At 35.4% G+C, this 20,862-nt stretch overlaps 1 protein-coding gene across 1 annotated transcript in view; it reads left to right on the top strand.

Annotated features, from left to right (window-relative positions):
• DECR1 (2,4-dienoyl-CoA reductase 1) overlaps positions 1–18,896 on the top strand; it is a 52,880-nt gene extending 33,984 nt beyond the window's left edge. Inside the window, exons 6-10 of the mRNA XM_082858594.1 lie at positions 6,233–6,332; positions 10,668–10,740; positions 15,947–16,093; positions 16,555–16,617; positions 16,720–18,896. Coding sequence (XP_082714720.1) covers positions 6,233–6,332; positions 10,668–10,740; positions 15,947–16,093; positions 16,555–16,617; positions 16,720–16,779 — 443 coding nt within the window. The 3' untranslated portion in view covers positions 16,780–18,896. The remainder of the gene's footprint in view (positions 1–6,232; positions 6,333–10,667; positions 10,741–15,946; positions 16,094–16,554; positions 16,618–16,719) is intronic.
• The last annotated feature ends 1,966 nt before the right edge of the window (positions 18,897–20,862 follow it).

The following is a 20,862-nucleotide window of genomic DNA, read 5'->3' on the forward strand; positions in this document are numbered from 1 at the left end:
TGTTTAGATTTTAAAGTATAGAGGGACCATATGGGTACATTTCTGTGTATTGCGACTAGGCCTTCCTTAGAACAGTGGGTGCATTTTAAGAATGTTTAAAAACACTTTCTTAGTAATGAGTTGGCATTTATTAAGGCAGTGTTAATATCCTTTTAAAATCACTTTTTGCCAGAGTTACTAATTTGATACAACATTTCTACCTCATTTATTAAATGTTCTTATAGCAACTGTGTACCTTACTTTGATGTTTTGTGAAGATAATGTAAAGGTAAGGTGATTTGGAAATTTTGGAAAGGAATCTTATTTTTTCTTTTTAACTATATAACTGAAAATTTCTTCGAGAGGAAATTTTATGAGTGCAGGCTCTGGATCAAACTGCCTGGTTCTAGTCCTGATGATACCACTTATTAGTAGTGTGAACTTGGGAAAACTACCTCTCTGTGCCTCAGTCTCTTGTAAATAGGAAGATAAAGATAGAACCTTCCTCCTAGGATTGCTGTGATGATTAAGTGAGCTAGTGCCTGTAAAGTGTTAAGAATAGTGCCTGGCTCAGACTACTGCTCAGTATTAGCTATTAAAGAAAATGTTAGATTCCTCCAAGATAAGTGTATTTTTACCACCTGTTTTACAAGGGGACCATAAAGTATCTGAATGTGAGGCTATGTTCCTATGTCCCATAGTTAAAATAGACTAGAAAAACCGGAGATCTGATACCAGTTATTGTAATTAAACTTTTAAGTTTCAACCTACATGAAGGATGTATTTATGTTAAATGTTCAAATGAGGTGTCTTCACTTAGTAGATAATATTCTTTTAAAAAGAGTTATGCTATTTGTTTTTAAGTTATATGATCATCCTGTGAATAACTTTTAGAGTGTTGATGACTTTTAGATTTAAATTCAGTTGAGTCTCTTATCAAAAAGTGGCTAAGAAAAAAAAAAAAGTGGCTAAGAGTTAGTGTCCTCTGTGCCTTCATCAAAAAGAGAAGTGAAGAGTTTTCTCTTCATGTTATGATTGTCAGGAAGATTAATTGCTGGCAATAACAGTAGAAGAGTTAAACCTGCAAGCAATAGCTCACCTGTGTGCTTAGATAGTACAAGGAGTTCAGGCTTACTTACGTGTAGTATATAATGCCTGGAGAGGCAAAGATGAGGCTAAGGGGTGTGGACTTTACCCTCTGGAATTGGGTAAAGATAAACTGAAGGATCTTAACAAGAGATATATTCAGAGTGGAGACTGAAGCATGATTAATGACTGAGGGGAGGGCCCAATGAGAAGTGTTGAGAAAGAAAGAAGAGAGAACCAATGAAGGAATGTTGTAGTCTCAGGAGATGTGAATCAGAAACATAGGTGGAGGAGCTTACTCTGGATACTGAAAGAGTTGATAAATGATGTTGAGAGCCCTGGTGAAATTGTAGATGCATCTTTCCAATGGCATTTACCTACAGCTTGGAACAGTTTTAAAACTCCCTCCTTATAAGAGTGGAGAAGGCCGTTCTGGTATTGAGAACCGCAGGATGGATGTTTGAGAGAATGTGTGGCTAGGAATTGAGTGCCTGATTCATGTAATAGTCTAGGCTGTAAATAGAAAAGTTAGACTAGGAGGGAACTATGAGCCTAAAGAATATGGGAGATAAAGCACCCAGAATTTATAATGAGGTCTCAAAGAGCACATGTAATATGAGGATGTGAAAGATCTGGAAGGACAGAATACAGAGAGTAACACATTGCATTCAGTATTTTGGAATGATGACAAAGTTCAGGTTGTGGCTAAATTGGGGTAGCACCGAAGGTCATGGAACTGTAAGATTTATGATCTTGTCCACCTGAATGTTGAAATCTTCCAGATTGTTGAGAGAAGTTGGCTTTGAGATGTAGTTACAGATATTTTTGTAGGTTTAAGTCCAGGAGTCAAATTTTAATTAAAATGGCAGAGTAGGTTGGGAAGTCAAAGTTAACATCAATTGAAGTTACAAATGGTGGTTAAAGAGCTGGATATTATCATTTTCAAATGGGACTTTTTGCATGAGGGTAAAAGAGTAATAGGTAGAATCGATTGCAATGATCAATTAGTGAGTAATCTGTAGAATGTAATGACATTTGCTGGAAACTCTCTATTTTCCTACTTTACAGTGATAAATCTGGGGCCCAGAACAGGGAAGTGATTTGCCCAAGGTCACACAGTTATAGAGCTAGTAAATAGTAGAATTAATGTTTGAGTCAGGTGTCTTTAAACTGCAGTATTCCATCTCTACTGGACATTGGAACTAAAATTTTTTATTTTAATTTTCAAAATTTGTATTTAAACCAGATTTTAGAGCTTTTGAGTCTTTTTGAAACTGGCACGTAATCTTACACGTTTTATCCTTTTTAATAGTGTGATTTTTAGTGTTTCTTTGTTACTATTTTTTTCCATTTTGAAATAGTTAAGGATGGGCAAGCATAATATTTATTTTATTTATTGTTCCCTTTCTCTGTTTTCTTAACTTCACTAACATAGGTTCTATTTTTGTTGTCAGCACTGGGATGTTAGAAACTTGCCATTTACAAGCCTCTTCCATAGGTAATTCTAATTTAAATGATTAGCCTTCCTATGAAAAGAAAAAAATATATCTGTGACTGACCCTGGGAGTCTGGGAATTCTTTACTTTGAGCTATTAGCACCACTGTTCATTTTTTGAAATCCAGCTGTTAATTGTTTATGCAGCATTCATCCTATTGGAACAGTGCAATTTCAAATGTTTGCCTCTTTTTTACACTCAGGGGTAATTAAAAGCAGCAGTATCTCATTCTAAGCAGTGGGCTACCCACATCTTAAATAAAATCTAGAGAGAAAGAGAAGAGGATGATAACTTTCATTTCCAGTATCTCAATTACATAATAATGACTTAACTCCTCCTTTCCCACACCTCACGAAAAATTGCTGTTAAATCTGAATGGGAAGATAGAGCACATTCTATTGGAACATTGGCATTACATAAGTAATTGTCACTTTTAAAAGTAGTTTTTATAATTTTGTTGTAAGATGATGCAGTTAGCATCTGTTGTCAGTGTACTGTAATGGTGTACACTAAAGTTCTACATCCTCTTCTTTCACAGGGTGAATTTGGAAACAAAGTAATTTTCAGAGATCTGAGAGATTGAGCTTGATATATTAGGAAAAGTTACCATAATGCCTAACATAACTATTCTTATTTCTCATGTCCTTAAAATGGTACTCCTGTCCCCTCTTCCACTCCCAATGTTTTCCAGGTTGTGCTAAGTTTTGTTTCTACTCTGGAGTGTGTGGAGGGAAAGAGAAACAAAATATGTCAAGGAGAAAAAAAACTTATCTGAATATTCTTTAAATTATTTTCCTTGTAGTCCTTCAAACTTGTAGTCTTAAATTTCTTAAAGTATCTACTCTTTCATATATATATATATATATATACATATATATATATATAGTTTGATTCATTTGCTAATATTAACTTACAGTATTTTCAGTGTTGTGGCTAAGTAGGAAGTAGAAAATCAGTGATTTTTCAGGAGCTAAAGATTATTATTTTAAACTTTCATACAGTCAATTTACTGAGAACCCACTATGTCCCAGGCAATGTTGATTACTGGCTGTATTTTCCTGTGCTGTACAATATATCCTTGTTGCTTATTTTATACATAGTAGTTTGTGTCTCTTAGTCCGATACCCCTATCTCACCCCTTTCCCCTTTCCTCTTCTCAGTGGTAACCACTAGTTTGTTCTCTATATCCGTGAGTCTGTTTCTGTTTTGTTGTATACATTCATTTATTTTATTTTTTAGATTCCACGTATAAGTGATAACACAGCATATGTTTTTCTTTGACTTATTTCCTTAAGCATAATACTCTTTAGGTCCATGCACATGTTGCAGCTGTCAACATTCCATTCTTTTTTATGGCTGAGTAATATTCCATTGTGTGTGTGTGTGTGTGTGTGTATATATATATATATATATATATATATATATATATATATATATATACCACATTTTCTTTATCCATTCATCTGTTGATGGGCGCTTAGATTGCTTCCATATCTTGGCAATTGTAAGTAATGCTGCTATGAACATTGTGGTGCATGTATCTTTTTGAATATATTCTTTTTCTTCAGACACATACCCAGCAATGGAATTGCTGGATCATATGGTCATTCTATTTTTAGTTTTTTGAGGACTCTCCATACTGTTTTCCGTAGTGGCTGCCTCAATTTACAATCCCATCAACAGTGTACTAGGGTTCCCTTTTCTGCACATCCTCACCAACATTTGTTATTTGTAAACGTTTTGGTGATAGCCATTCTGACATGTGTGAGGTGATATCTCATTGTGGTTTTGATTTACATGTCTCTGATGGTTAGCATTGTTGAGCATTTTTTCGTGTGTCTGCTGGCCATCTGTATATCTTCTTTGGAAATATGTCTTTGCCCATTTTTTAATTGGGCTGTTTTTTTTTTGATATTGAGTTGTATGAGCTGTTTACATATTTTGGATATTAACTCCTTATTGGCCATCTTATTTGCCAGTATTTTCTCCCATTCAGTAGGTTTTTACATTTCATCCATGGTTTTCTTCATTGTACAAAAGCTTTTAAGTTTAATTAGTTCCCATTTGTTAATTTTTGCTTTTATTCTTTTGTCTTAGGAGACACATCCAAAAAAATATTGCTGTGGTTTATGTCAAAGTGTGTTCTGCCTATATTCTCTCCTAGGAATTTTATGGTTTTAGGTCTTTTTAGATCTTTAATTCATTTTGAGTTTATTTTTGTATATGGTGTAAGGAAACGTTCTAATCTTATTCTTTTACATGTAGCTGTCCAGTGTACAATATCATTTGAAAGGTCTTCATCTGCTGATTCTATCTCCTGTGTCATTTATGAGAGTCTCTCTATTATTTGATTTTTCTCCTGGTTGTTTCTGTGTCTTTTTATGTGTAGTAATTTTTGGTTGCATGCTATGAATTTTATGTTGTTGTTGTTGTTGTTGTTGTTGTTGTTGTTGTTGTTGGTGGTGGTGGTGGTGGTGGTGGTGGTGGTGGTGGTGGTGGTGTGTGTGTGTGTGTGTGTGTGTGTGTGGTGTCCACATATGTGTATGCGTTTTAATTTCCCTTTGAATTAAAAACTTGTGGACCAGCTTGATCAGTTCAGTGTTCATTTTTAAGCTTTATTTGGGTGAGTCTAGAGTAGACTTTACTTTTGGGCTAATTTAACCCTCCTATTAATGCACAGCCCTTCTGAACTTTTCCACTGAAAGCGCTGGATATTCAACAAAGCTGCTCAGACTCACTTATCTCCCAGCCCTCTGTGTACTCTGGGAATTGTTCAGTTTATGGTTCCCAGGCAGTTGTTCTTTGCCTGGCCTTATGGAATCTTACCCTAAACATGTACAGCTTGATATTTGGCCAGAGACTCAAGGATACACTATGCAGATTTATGGGGCTCTATCTTTACATACTTTTCTCTTTGGGGGAACTCTCCTCACAAATTGCAACTTCCTCAGTCTCTCTAAAATCTGATCTGTCTCCTCAACTCAATGATAATGCCTTATTTGGCTATTTTCCTACTCCTTATGCCACAGTCTATATGACATATGTATATAGTATAATATAGAGTATGTAATATAGAATATATAGTATGTATATATATGTAGTATATAGTACATACTATGGTATACGTACAGTACCTTTAGGCAAAATCTGATCTTAGGGCTCATTTCATTTGTTTTTCTTCTCTCAGGAATTGCCATCTTTCCCTGCCTGCTAAACAGTATCTGAAAATAGTGGTATCATATATTTGATACAGTTTCTTTGTGTTTACAGGAGGAGGACAAATCCATGATGCTGGAGGCAGAAGTCCCTGCTAATTTAGTTTTGGTTCCGATTTATTCTTATAAATGGGTTAATGGAAATCCTGTCCAGCTGATTATGCAGGGTATAATAGGGCTATACCTTTGAGATTTGAGCCTTGGTATTGACTCACCTGGTATAGAATTTTAATTAAGCACAGACTGGACCATCCTGAATGGCAGCAAGATTACTAGCAAAGATGTAGCAATTTTATTAGATTACTCTTTCATTAATTTAGGCTTAGTGAAGTTTTGAAAATTTCTTCAGTTTTTGTTATACCCTCTTGAATTAGATCCCATTATTATAAATAATGTTTTCCTGATATGAATTGATTTAGCTGTATTGTTAATTACTGTATCATTTTAAAATGTCAGGAGCATCGTTTCTTGCTATTACAACCATCTATGCTGAGACTGGGTCAGGTTTTGTAGTACCAAGTGCTTCTGCCAAAGCAGGAGTGGAGGCCATGAACAAGTGAGTACTACTGTGTTAATCTTGTCACTGAAGATAAATAATGTGCTTTGGTAGCTTGTGTAACTAAATTCCTGCTTTCTAGTCTCTTTCCAGAGAAAAATAAAACAAAGACTAATTTGGATTCACCAGGAGACATTCTATTTCATGAATAGGTCCTATTTGTCTACAGCAGCACTGTCCAATAGAATTTTCTGCAATGATCGAACTGTTCTGTAAATCTGCAGTATCCAATAGCTATATGTGGCCATTGAACCCTTGCATTCTGGCTACTGTGACTGAGAAACTAAATTTTATTTAATTTTAATTACTTATCCAGTATGACTGTGTATTATAAAGTATGAGAAAAAGGCTTATAGGAACTCAGACTAGTGTATCCATGTATCTTTACTAGTGCCCCCTCTGACCTCTCTTAAACATACCTTCATCCTTTTATTGTACCTACTATACACGATTAATAGAACTAACATAGTTCTATTAATAGTTCTATCTATAGTTCTAACAAGTGACCACTTGTCAGCTCTTTTGGCCTTTTCTCAGCAGCATATGATTGCTTTTTGAATCTGTTCCCCATTGGCCTTTTCTACTGTCTTAGTTGTAATGTAAGGTCTTATCATTGCTTGTCTTGCTTACTGTAATAACCCCATAATATGTTTCTCTGCTACCAGTTTCTTTTCTCTTTATTTTTTATTCACATTCCCACCAGACTCATCTTTCTACAAATGTATATCTGCTTATTATAATGCCTAGTTAAAAACCTTATATCATTTTTCTATTACTCTTTGGAATAAAAGCCAAAACTCAATATGGTATTCTAAACAGACTTGTCCCTGGCCTTTCTTTATTCATTGACTTATTTGATAAATATTTATTGTGTATCTTTTGTTTACATGGGATACAGGGATATGATAGTGATGGAAATAGAATAGTCCTCATTCTCACCTGAACTTGCATTCTTTTACCGTTATTCCTGTGCTTTTAATTACCATCATTCCTGTGCTCTATATTTTCTTAAATACACCACGCATTTTCATATCTCTATACCTGGGTTATGCTGTTGTTGGAATTTGCTGTGATATTTTGCCTCCCTTCAGGGCGCTTGTATCACCTCCTCTGGGATATTTACTTTCATTTCTCTAGAAGAGAATTAACCATCCTCTACTCTTTGCACCCTTAAAACTTTGTTTATTCCAGTCTGGTGAGAAGACTAACACATTAATAAATGCCATCCGGTGTTGTAGATTCTAAAATGAAGGGGCACAGAGAAGGGCACTGTAGACTATTTTTAACATATCATTAAAGCTATATGACTTCCCCACTAGAATGTGTATCTGTGAGAGAAGAAAGCATATCTTATTCATCTTTGTGTACTCATTGCTCAGCAAGATCGGGTACATAGCTGGTGCTCAGTGCTTGTAGAACTACATAATTGTTCTCTTTTTCGAGTAGTCTCAAGGTTCTTTTTAACATTTAAACCAGTAATACACATTTGTTTGAGATACAAAAAAGTCATACTTTACTCAGCAGTTTAGTTTGAATAGAGATAATTACCATTTTTGGGTTTTTTTTTTAAGGTCAAATGGTATTGGAAATAAGGGATTTGAACTTGACTATTTTGGCACCATTTGTACAATATTTGTTTTGTTGAGATCTTTGACTCTTGTTAGAGGTTTCAATTTCATGTCTTTTAAGGACTATGATTCTGTGCTGCTTTTTTTGGTATTACTGCATAGTGAATTGCACATAGCAGATGCTCAATAAATGTGTACCTTCCTCCCCAGCCCGTGTTCCCATCAGCCCTCTGTCATATTTTATAGTACACAATCATACCAGATAAGGTCTTGTAGGTCCCTGAATACTGCATGTTGTTTATGCCTTTGTCCTTTACTCACACTGGCCCATATGCCTGGGCTGTCTTCTTTTTTCCAGCCTACCTTCTAATATCTCCCATCCTCTTCTTTCCCCCTTACTCCCACAAAAAACTCCTAATCCTTCTTCAAGTGTCAGCTCAATTATCACCTCCTGAGGGAAGCCTTCCATGTACTTCAGGAAGGCATAGATACTTCTTCCTTTACGTAGCCTTGGCACATATTACACGGTTTCCAGGATAGTAGTATCTAGTTCTTTATACAACTAAAGTGACCTCTCTTGAGAGAGGGACTATCTCCTGAAAGCAGGGCTACCTTTCTTTGTTTGAGGGTATTGGCATATAGTAAGCTCACAATAAACACCTGTTGATTGAAAAACAATAATGGTTAACATTATTGAGTATATTGTACTTAGCATCTTAACATGCAGAGTGAGCCAGTGAGGTGGATTCATCATGTTACAATAGATCTTGAGAATATAAACTAGGTTAAAAGAGCTAGCACTAGAACAAATTTATCTGTTGCACCTATGAATATAGATAGCATGGCTTTTCCTCTTAAGCCAGTTTCCTTAATAGCTTGCCCAGTTTTTCACAGAATGCTGTAAACTCTGCTCAGCTCAGTAATTCTGTTAAGACACACAGCTACTACTTCCCTAGCAATCTAGTAGGTGCACTACAAGTACATACCCAGGGTAGATATGGTCTTGGACTCTGTCAAAGTTATCACTCAGAAAAGCAGTTTTTAATGTATGATTTGCCTGAAAGAGATGCAGCCCATTTCTCTAAAATGTACCAGTGGATTAATCAGATTAACAGACTGTACTTGGAGCACAATGCTTTATAAAGCATTGTTAATGTTAATGCTTATCTTAGTGAGTATCTTATAATTACATAGAGCTTATGTTAATGGATATCTTATAATTATACAAAACTTATCCCTTTGTATCTATTGCAAGGATACAGTGTCTTAAGGACATTACTATACTACACAATTTTCCTTTTATACGTTTTCTTGGAAGAAATGTTTTATTAAATTTTTTTGTCAGAAACAATTGTGTTTTTCCTGAGAGATTAGCTTGCTTTTTTCATTATGGGCAGTGTGAATTGTGTAACTGATTAGGCTTACCTTTTGCATAGCATCATGGAAGGAGTAGATACAAGTTTTTCACCTGCCTATTATAATTATATGGAATATCACAATACATTTAGTTATAAGTTTCATTCTTGACTTCTTTATATTTCCTTATCCTTGTTTTGTTTGTTTTCTTTCTTTTCAAGTAATTTTATCTTCTTCATTTGCATTACATGTATTTCTTAAGTTACGTTAAATCATTTTTTTAAAGTAGATTAAGTATATATGCACACAAATATACATATGAATATAAATTTCTAAAATAAGTTTAGGTAATAAAAAGACATATCTATCAAGTAAGCTTTTTTTTTTAAATTTATTTTTGGCTGCATTGGGTCTTCATTGCTGCGCATGGGCTTTCTCTTGTTGCAGCGAGTGGGGGCTACTCTTTGTTGTGGTGCACGGGCTTCTCATTGCAGTGGCTTCTCTTGTTGCGGAGCACGGGCTCTAGGCGCACGGGCTTCAGTAGTTGTGGCACTCAGGCTCAGTAGTTGTGGCTCTCGGGGTCTAGAGCTCAGGCTCAGTAGTTGTGGCGCATGGGCTTAGTTGCTCCATGGCATGTGGGATCTTCCCGGAGCAGAGCTCGAACCCGTGTCCCGTGCATTGGCAGGCAGATTCTTAACCACTGCACCACCAGGGAAGTCCCAAGTAGGCTTTTAAAACAGGTTGCTTCTTCAAGGTTTCATGTTTGCTATTAGTGTTCTATTTTGCTTCAGGGCATTTAGCAAGATTCTTTTAGATTCTTATTTCCTTTTTAGCTCAGTTCAACAATTGTATTAAAGCCTAGTTAGACATGATATGGTTAATATTTTAAATCTATGTAATCCGTCTCTTACTCAATTAAGGCACTTGTAATGTTGCAAACATTGTAATCTAATGTACTATGAGTAAAGTTACATTGAACTTTATAAGTGCAGGACTGAACTCCAGAAAATGTGGGGGAGAGACATGAATCTCTTCCTTCTTTGTGCTAAATAATGATACCCTTTTTAAAAATGTGTATTGATATTGGACTTCGTTCAAAATGTGAATAGTAGGTCATCTAGCATAGTGCTTAAGGACACTAAAGTGTAAATGGTAGATAGTACAGCAGAGTGTGACTAAGGGCACAAACTCTAGAGCTAGACTGCTACAGGTTGACTCACTAGCCATATGACCCAGAGCAAATGATTTAACTTCTCTGTGCCTCAGTTTCCTTGTCTGTAACAGGGGGAATAATAATAGTACCTACCTATTGGAGTTATAGTCTCTGGCATTTAATAAGCATGCAGTCTTGGTTAATAGTATTTTTAATATATAGTATAATATTTTAGAATCTGTGTTGTTTAATTTTTAGGTCTCTTGCAGCTGAATGGGGTAAATATGGAATGAGATTCAACGTGATTCAACCGGGGCCTATAAAAACCAAAGTAAGTTTTGATTTGCTTATGATCACATTTTGAGGGATTAAGGAGTGAAAGATAGATAGATAGATTCTCATGTGTGCAGGATTTTCCAGCGATACCTTAGTTTGGAGCCCTGGTGGAAGGGAAGAGGGTTTTGCCATTATCCAACATAAGAAATAAGGAGGTGGGCAAGAATACAGCAGCTATACAACTCCTTGATAAGGTCTATTTCAGTGTCGTAATCTTTCTGGGATCTTTTATGCCATCAATTTTGGCATTTTGTCTGATTTGCTTTAATCTGTTATTGTGTTATATTTCTTAATTTTTACTATATTTTAAAGGTTCTTTGACATCCTTTTTTAAAATGGAAATGTAATGAGGTGGATAGACCTAGAGTCTGTCATACAGAGTGAAGTAAGTCAGAAAGAAAAAGACAAATACCGTATGCTAACACATATATATGGAATTTAAGAAAAAAAAAATGTCATGAAGAACCTAGGGGTAAGGCAGGAATAAAGACGCAGACCTACTAGAGAACGGACTTGAGGTTATGGGGAGGGGGAAGGGTGAGCTGTGACAGGGCGAGAGAGAGTCATGGGCATATACACACTAACAAACGTAGTAAGGTAGATAGCTAGTGGGAAGCAGCCGCATAGCACAGGGATATTGTCTCGGTGCTTTGTGACAGCCTGGAGGGGTGGGATAGGGAGGGTGGGAGGGAGGGAGACGCAAGAGGGAAGACATATGGGAACATATGTATATGTATAACTGATTCACTTTGTTATAAAGCAGAAACTAACACACCATTGTAAAGCAATTATACCCCAATAAAAATGTTTTTTTTTTTAAAAAAAAGGAAATGTAACTATATTTTAAATTTAAGAGATGCTTTAGAAATTTATCATATAAGCTTGGTCTTGTTATAGGCAACATTTTCTTTGACACATGTCTGTGCCTTTTCACTTTCAAACACTGTTATGCACATCATCTAATTCCCATGTCTCTCTGATTAAAAATCCTTCTGATGGCATGCATTTCACCTGAAATCAGATATTGCAACTCTTAATTATCACTAATGCTGTTACAGATGTTGCGTGAAAGGTTCACAGGTTCTCTGTTCTCTCACGTTACCCCAAATGACTTCACTCTCATACTTCTTTTTGTTTCCGTGTAAAGCAAGAATTTATAATCCCAACTGGGATGTTTCTTTGAAGGCCCAGGTGAAATTTGCTAAGTTGTTTCTGTTGTATAAACTGAAAATAATGCAAAGGAGTATTTGGCTTGTAGATGGTTCTGGGGTATTAAATATTAACATGGAGATGGTTGTATTAATTTTTTTAGCAGTTTGAAGGGTGGAAAATGGAAAGAACAACTACCTGAGTGAGTGAAACTTGACTGAATATCTTATTTGTTTGGCACTTATGTAATAAAAAATAATATAATTAATGGAAAAATAATTCAAAGGCACATATTAAAACACATGATTCAGAATAGCATTGTGCTAAGCACTATCTTATATAGTCATAGAAACTTCTTTCTAGGACCTCAGTATCTAGGAAAGATCATCTGCATTTTATTATATATTTAACATGTACTTACTGAGTGCCTTCTGTATGCAAAGGTGCTAATAAGAAAGATACAAAAACATTTGTGACAGATGCTTGCCATCAACTTTTAGTCTAGCAGTATAGGTGTAAGTTTTATGCAAATAACATGCATATAGTTTTAAAGAGATTAAAGAAAATTGAAGTATAGAAACTCTCTAGCAAGCACTGATAGAACCAGGATTGGGACCTTTGTCTACCCTTTTTCTTTGATGCTTTATACCTGCCTAGGGAGAGCTGAAGTGCTCACAAGGAGCCTGTGTGTGCTTGCTATGTCTCATGTCTGTGTTATTGAAGAGAGTTGTCACCTAGACTTACAGGCACTGGTAGAGAAAAAGCCAATTATTTTTATTAATCAACACGCATGCATACTTTATCTTGGTCTGCTCCTTTTTTTTTTTTATTGGAGTATAATTGCAATACAGTGGTGTGTTAGGGTCTGCTCCTTTTTATCATTAACAGAAGGCAGAAATTGTTTGGCAAATTTAGTTAACGGTTTTTCTCTCTCTGGAATCTACTTGAATTTAATATTCCTACATACTTGTTTTCTTCCTTTTCTATTATTTTGAGAAGTAAGGAGAAGCAAAGGAATTTCCTCTTAAATATTTCCTATTTGAATCATTTTCCTGTGTTTACTAAATCAAATGACAGTAGCAGCCCTACCTCCACCACACTAAATTTGTACATATTTCAGAGTACTTTCATATGCATTTTCTCATTTCTCAGACAACAATTTTGTGAGATAGCTAAGACAGGCATCCTCATTTTACATATGAAGAAACTAAGGTAAAAGTTATATTTTCTAGTGTTTTTTTTAACATCTTTATTAGAGTATAATTGCTTTACAATGGTGTGTCAGTTTCTGCTTTATAACAAAGTGAATCAGTTATACATATGTCCCCATATCTCTTCTCTCTTGCATCTCCCTCCCTACCACCCTCCCTATCCCACCTCTCTAGGTGGTCACAAAGCACTGAGCTGATCTCCCTGTGCTATGCGGCTGCTTCCCACTAGCTAGCTATTTTACGTTTGGTAGTGTATATATGTCCATGCCACTCTCTCACTTTGTCCCAGCTTACCTGTCCCCCTCCCTGTATCCTCAAGTTCATTCTCTAGTAGGTCTGCATCTTTATTCCCATCTTGCCCCTAGGTTCTTCAGACCATTTTTTTTTGATTCCATATATATGTGTTAGTATGAGGTATTTGTTTTTCTCTTTCTGACTTACTTCACTCTGTATGTCAAACTCTAGGTCCATCCACCTCACTACTAATAACTCAGTTTCGTTCCTTTTTATGGCTGAGTAGTATTCCATTGTATATATGTGCCACATCTTCTTTATCCATTCATCAGTTGATGGACACTTAGGTTGCTTCCATGCCCTGGCTATTGTAAATAGAGCTGCAATGAACATTTTGCTACATGACTCTTTTCGAATTATGGTTTTCTCAGGGTATATGCCCAGTAGTGGGATTGCTGGGTCATATGGTAGTTCTATTTTTAGTTTATTAAGGAACCTCCATACTGTTCTCCATAGTGGCTGTATCAATTTACATTCCCACCAACAGTGCAAGAGGGTTCCCTTTTCTCCACACCCTCTCCAGCATTTATTGTTTGTAGATTTTTTTTTTTAAGGAGAATTTAAAGATGCTTCCCATTTTTTTTTTAAGATGTTGGGGGTAGGACTTTATTAATTAATTAATTTATTTTTGCTGTGTTGGGTCTTCATTTCTGTGCGAGGGCTTTCTTTAGTTGTGGCAAGAGGGGGCCCACTCTTCATCGCGGAGCGCAAGCCTCTCAATATAACGGCCTCTCTTGTTGTGGAGCACAGGCTCCAGATGCTCAGGCTCAGTAGTTCTGGCTCACAGGCCTAGTTACTCCGCGGCATGTTGGATCCTCCCAGACCAGGGCTCGAACCTGTGTCCCCTGCATTAGCAGGCAGATTCTCAACCACTGCACCACCAGGGAAGCCCTGTTTGTAGATTTTTTGATAATGGCCATTCTGACTGATGTGAGATGATATCTCATTGTAGTTTTGATTGGTATTTCTCTAATGATTAATGATGTTGAGCATTCTTTCTTGTGTTTGTTGGCAATCTGCATATCTTCTTTGGAGAAATGTCTATTTAGGTCTTCTGCCCATTTTTTGGATTGGGTTATTTGTTTTTTTGATATTGAGCTGCATGAGTCGCTTGTATGTTTTGGAGATTAATCATTTGTCAGTTGCTTCATTTGCAAATATTTTCTCCCATTCTGAGGGTTGTTTTTTCATCTTGTTTATGGTTTCCTTGCTGTGCAAAAGCTTTTAAGTTTCATTAGGTCCCATTTGTTTATCTTTGTTTTTATTTCCATTTCTCTAGGAGGTGGGTCAAAAAGGATCTTGCTGTGATTTATGTCATAGAGTGTTCTGCCCATGTTTTCCTCTAAATATGATGGTGTCTGGCCTTACATTTAGGTCTTTCATCCATTTAGAGTTTATTTTTGTGTATGGTGTTTATCTCTGGGCTTTCTATCCTGTTCCATTCTGTTTTTGTGCCAGTACCATGCTGTCTTGATTACTGTAGCTTTGTAGTATAGTCTGAAATCAGGGAGCCTGATTCCTCCAGCTCCATTTTTATTTCTCAAGATTGCTTTGGCTATTCGGGGTCTTTCGTGTTTCCATGAAAATTGTGAAATTTTTTGTTCTAGTTCTGTGAAAAATGCCATTGGTGATTTGATAGGGATTGCATTGAATCTGTAGATTGCTTTGGGTAGTAGAACCATTTTCACATTGTTGATTCTTCCAAACGAAGAACATGGTATATCTCTCCATCTATGTGTATCATCTTTAATTTCTTTCATCAGTGTCTTATAATTTTCTTAGTTTCAGTTGTTTTTGGCGTCTGTCCTCAGTGGCTATGGTTGGTTCAGTGGGTTGTGTAGGCTTCCTGGTGGATGGGACTAGTGCCTGTGTTTTGGTGGATGAGGCTGGATCTTGTCTTTCTGGTGGGCAGGTCCACGTCTGTTGGTGTGTTTTGGGGTGTCTGTGGCCTTATGATTTTCGGCAGCCTCTGTGCTAATGGATGGGGCTCTGTTACTGTCTTGCTAGTTGTTTGGCATAGGGTGTCCAGCACTGTAGCTTGCTGGTCATTGAGTGGAGCCGGATCTTGGCGTTGAGATGGAGATCTGTGGGAGATTTTTGCTGTTTGATATTACATGGAGCTAGGAGGTGTCTTGATTACCAGTGTCCTGAATGTGGCTCTCCCACCTCAGTGGCACAGCCCTTACTCCTGGCTGGAGCACTAAGAGCCTGTCCTCCACATGGCTGAATCACTGCAGAAACATTCTGGAAATGAAGCATGCTATTCTCCTAAGCCCATTTAGAAATACCTTGGAGAAGAATCATGGAGTCCCTCCAATCTGGTTTTCCTTTTTCCTTCTGTCCTTTCTAGTGGTTTTTTAAAGGTCAATATTGGGTAAAATGAATATGGAAGAATTTGACAAAACTCTCTGTTGCTTACAAGTACTAAGGTATGAACAGGTTGCCATAGTAACATTCCATTTACTGCAAATTTGTTTCTTAAATAGGAAAGAGGTTGTATTAAAAAAAAAAAAAAAAAGCAACCTAATTATTTTCTTAATTCCTAAGGGTGCCTTTAGCCGTCTTGACCCAACTGGAGCTTTTGAAAAAGAAGTGATTGACAGAATTCCCTGTGGTCGGCTAGGAACTGTGGAAGAACTTGCAAATCTTGCTGCATTCCTTTGTAGTGATTATGCTTCTTGGATTAATGGAGCTGTAAGCATTGTTGTCTCTCAACTTTTTTGGGAGGTGGATTTGGCGTGGGGAGGTGGATTGTAGAACCAATCCTGACGATGTTGAATGTAAATATGATTTAAAGTATTTAATTAGCTGTATTTAGTATATTATTTATAATATAGAAATATTAATATATATTGTTTAGCTTATGGAGTTGATTCATTGATAAATTAATTTTATTAAATGTAAATCACTCTGGTAGACATGCCTCTAAGATGAACTTTAAGATTGGGTATAATTTGAAATTGTAGAAATGATGGAGAGAGGATTTTAAAGAGAGTAAATCAATTTAGGTTTAATCATCAGTTTTGTCCTTAAAATTTAGGCTTTGATTGAAAGTGCCAAGGAGATATTCTATCCAGTTAGGAGGGAGAAATGGCTAATGGTTCAGAAACTTTTTAAAAGAAGTTAGTTTCACAGCTTTTATTATTATTTTTCAGGTAATTCGATTTGATGGTGGTGAGGAAGTACTTATTTCAGGAGAATTCAACAGTCTGAGGAAGGTAATGCCATTTTGTGAGTATAATATAATATTGGCAGTGAGGATACTAAGCTTTAAAAACACACAAGAACCTCATTAAATTGACTTTTTCTTTTTGTGGTAGGTCACCAGGGAGCAGTGGGACACAATAGAAGGACTCATCAGGAACACGAAAGGCTCCTAAGACTACTCTGGCCTTCATCTTGGTTATAATGGAAATTATACAAACTGTCTATAATCTTTTGAATATTTTCAAGTCTAATAAATTGTTACTTAGCAAACATTGAGCGTGTATTATGTGCTAGGCCAATGGTAGGTAGATCTTGTATATTAAAAGATAAATAAGATGGGCTGTTGTTCCTTTAAAGAATTTTTTAAAAATAAAAAGAGGAAAGTGAGTGAAGGCTTTTGATAGAGGTGAAATGAGACTGGAAGTGCAGAGAAAGGAACAGATATTTGTAACCTGGAAAAATCAGGAGAAACTTAATGGTGAAAGTAGTATTTGAATTATATATTAAAACTATGTCTTTGGTGATGGTGCCTAAAAGAAAGTAGAGGATTTACAGTAAATCTAATGAACTCTGTCTTTTCAGTGTATTTCCTTTTCATTGGACTTATGAATTGTCTTCTTTGGATAGCTCAGTATTAATTCAAATAAGTTCTTGCCAGGACCTATTTTGTAGCCAGACATTTTATTTGGTACTGAGAATAAAACATGAATAATCTACAGCCTTTGCCCTCTTAAAACTCATTATCTAGCAGGATAGATAGACCTGTAAATAATTATTTATGATTCATTGTGATAAATATTCCAGCAATGTTAAAGTGTGGAGGGGGAAGTAATTCAATCTGTCTCCAGAGTTTAGAGAAAGTGACACCTAGGAGACAGCATTCCATCTCAGCTTTTAAAGTATATATTCTCTATGAATTTATGGTCACCAGGGGGTGGGGAGGTGGGGAGGGATAGACTGGGAGTTTCAGATTGACGTCTACACATTGTGATATTTAGGATAGATAGCCAGCAGGGACCTTCTGTATAGCACAGGAAGCTCTGCTCAATATTCTGTAATAACCTAAATGGGAAAAGACTTTGAAAAAGAATAGAAAAAAAAATTTTTTTTTAATAAATTATTGTTATAAAAAAATAAAGTGTACTGGAATAGGAAGTGCTAAAAAAGATAAAGTATATATTCTCATGTAGAGAAGATGAACAAAGCTCATAAAATATTTTTATGTATAATTTCATTTCATTCCATATTTGGTTTGACTAATTTGTCATCCTAAGAATCAACTAATAAGAAAACCACAGTCTCAAGTGTATATAGTTATAATATTGAGTTTATATTAAAAAAAAGTATTTTGCTTTCATAGGAATCATTCATTACATGCTCACTAGACTGACTTTCCCAATTGCCTGAATTACCAAGAGAGGGGACCAGCTTCTATCTTACCTCCTCTGAATAGATCTGAAAAGGAATCTAGTTTTCCTGTTTGAATTTATATGCTGTAAGCCTGATATGCAAATCCTTATTACATTGACAGTTAATTTCGTGCATAAGTTACATTAAATTGTGTACATAAATGGTTTAGAATGAGTGGCCTTGACATTTCCAATAATTTTGCCTTTCACTGGTGTACCATACCCAGTCTCCATTTTACCTTTAACACTAACCATAGTTTTCCTCTCTTCTATCTACATCTTTCTTCTTTATTTTTAAATTATCAATACTTCTGTGGTGTAGGAATAAAAAGTGCCAGTAGTTATATAAATTACCTTTTGTAAGTTTCATCACTTCTTATTTTCTTCATGATAAAATTCAGGATTATAATATCTGCATCACAGGGTTGTTATGAGGATTAAGTGAGATGAAACAATTAAAAACACCATGTAAATGTAAAGCACACAAATGAAAGACAAGGCCCTCCTCTTTTTCTACTCTTTGATTTTTAAGACATGATTATCATAGAAAATGTGAGAATACAAAAGAATAAAAAATTTAAAAACTAACTTCCTAAAGAAAACTTCTATTAATACTTTGGTATATTTATTTTCAACCTTTTGCCTTTTTTCATTTAATTTTTATTTTGTATGAAACTAATTTGTTTATATAATTTATATAGGGAAGAGTACTACTGCAATCTCTGCTCCAAAGCTATCTTCCCATGTAACTATCTTCAGCTCTTTTAACCATTTTTTTGGTTTGTATTTTTGGTTTTTTTTTCTGGAATATACATTCTTCCCCATCCACTAATTCTACAAATATAACCATATCCCTATTTTTGGTTAAATTTATATTCAGTGTTTACATTTTTATAACTTCATTAATATTGCTTTTTCCTCAATGTTTTCTCAACTTCCCTACTTCTTTTTAACCTACTTCATTTTAACAGTTGAGATTATAAGTCAGATCCTGTTTCTCATAAATAAAAGATTTTTTTATATTTCATTGTTTATATGTATCATACTTTGATTTTTTATTCTTAGAATTAGTTAAAAAAAATTTGGTATAGTATATAAAACTGTGATGAATATCTTTATGCATAAAACATTTTTAGAGTTTGGAATTTTTTCTCCTGATAGATTCCTGGGAGTAATATTATTAGTCAAAGTTATGAAGCTTTTAAAGACTCTTGATACACATTTCCAAATTGCTATTTCTGAGATTTGTATGGGTTTAAAAAACCCTGAGCTATGTGTGCTAGTGCCAATTTCAACAAATACCTACCAACACGGGGTAGTTTCACTTTCAAACTATTTGCCAATTTCATAAGTAAAAATTGATAGCTCCTTCAAACATGTATTTATTTAATCATTAGTGATAATATTTTGCTATACTTAATGAATGTCCTGTTTGTCTTTTTACCTCTTAATGGGGTATCATAAAAATTTTGACTTGTCTGAGTTTGTATACAAATTTTTCTTCCGTTGATCATCTCTTAGAGTTTGCTTCATTATTGTGTTTTATTACAAATGATGAATGAAGAAGCAAAGCTTGCAGGCATGGCAGGGAGGACCAGAAAAGAGATCATGGTAATATCATTTGACTGAAATTTCTTCCTAAGAAAAATTTCTTAGGAAGTCTGAAAGAGAAACAAACATTATTGATGGATAGTCACTATATTTTATGACACAACACCTTTGGGCTGTAACCATATCAATGTTTTACCGTAAGAATTATTACTTTTTCACACTACTTAGTAACTTCTCCAAGAGTCCTGCTTCTAATGCATTAACAGAAGAGTTAATACTCAGAAAATTAAAGTGAGGATTATTGGTAACAATATCACTCATCTTAGAATTAATGTATGAAGACATCCCCAGGAAATGTTTCAGGTAAGGAGTAACAGCTATTGTTACTTTGTTCTTGAGGAAAACTAAAGCAGTGAGAATTTAAGTGACTTTGAATAATAGAATTTTAGAGCTGGAAAAGTCTTAGAAGATAGTACTCTCAACCCCTTCATTTTATAGTTAAGGGAACTGAGGCTCAAGGAAGTTGTGACTTGGCCAGGGTCACATAATTAGTCAAGCTCATGTCTCTTCAACTGGACCAGTTTCTTGGGATCATAATTTAAACCAAGAGACAATAATAGGGTCTTTATGAGATATAGTTCTATTGCAAAATCCTTCTTCAAAGGAAAAAAGCCCATTAATTTTTTGGAGGGAGGGTTCTTGATCAATTTTATTTTGTTGTAATTGAACATAAAAATATTTATTAGACTTTCATAAATTCATTCTCAACTTCAATCCCTTTAATTTTCTTCTAAGGTCTTACATTTCTCAACTGTACAGTAAAATAATCCTTGGATTTGGAGACAGAAAAATGGCGCTTAGTATAAAATTTCAGCCCCTTAACACTAGCATAGGTGATCTTGCCTGCTCTACCTTATACACACTCTCCCCTCACACAGGCTCTGTCACAGCAGCTTTCTTTCTGTCCCTTAGGATTGTTCAACCTAGGGCCTTTGCACTGGCTCCTTATTTGTCCTATGAATGTACTTTTCCTTATCTTTATATGGCTGGCTTCTTCAGAGAGGCTTCCCTATATCCCTATTTGCACATCATTAATTTTTAAAAACTTTTAAGTGACCTATGATTTCTAAAAGTATTCAAATCATGAATTTTCACAAAGTGAATATGCTTTTATAACCACTAACCAGGTGAGAAACAAAATATCACCAGGAATCCAGAAGCCTCGCTTATGTCCCCCATCATGACTCCATTTCTCTGCCTAAAACTAACCACTATCTTGACTTGTAACCTCTAAGC

The sequence above is a fragment of the Leucopleurus acutus genome (assembly GCF_964270905.1).
Source record: "Leucopleurus acutus genome assembly, chromosome: 17".
Classification (NCBI taxonomy): Eukaryota; Metazoa; Chordata; class Mammalia; order Artiodactyla; family Delphinidae; genus Leucopleurus; species Leucopleurus acutus.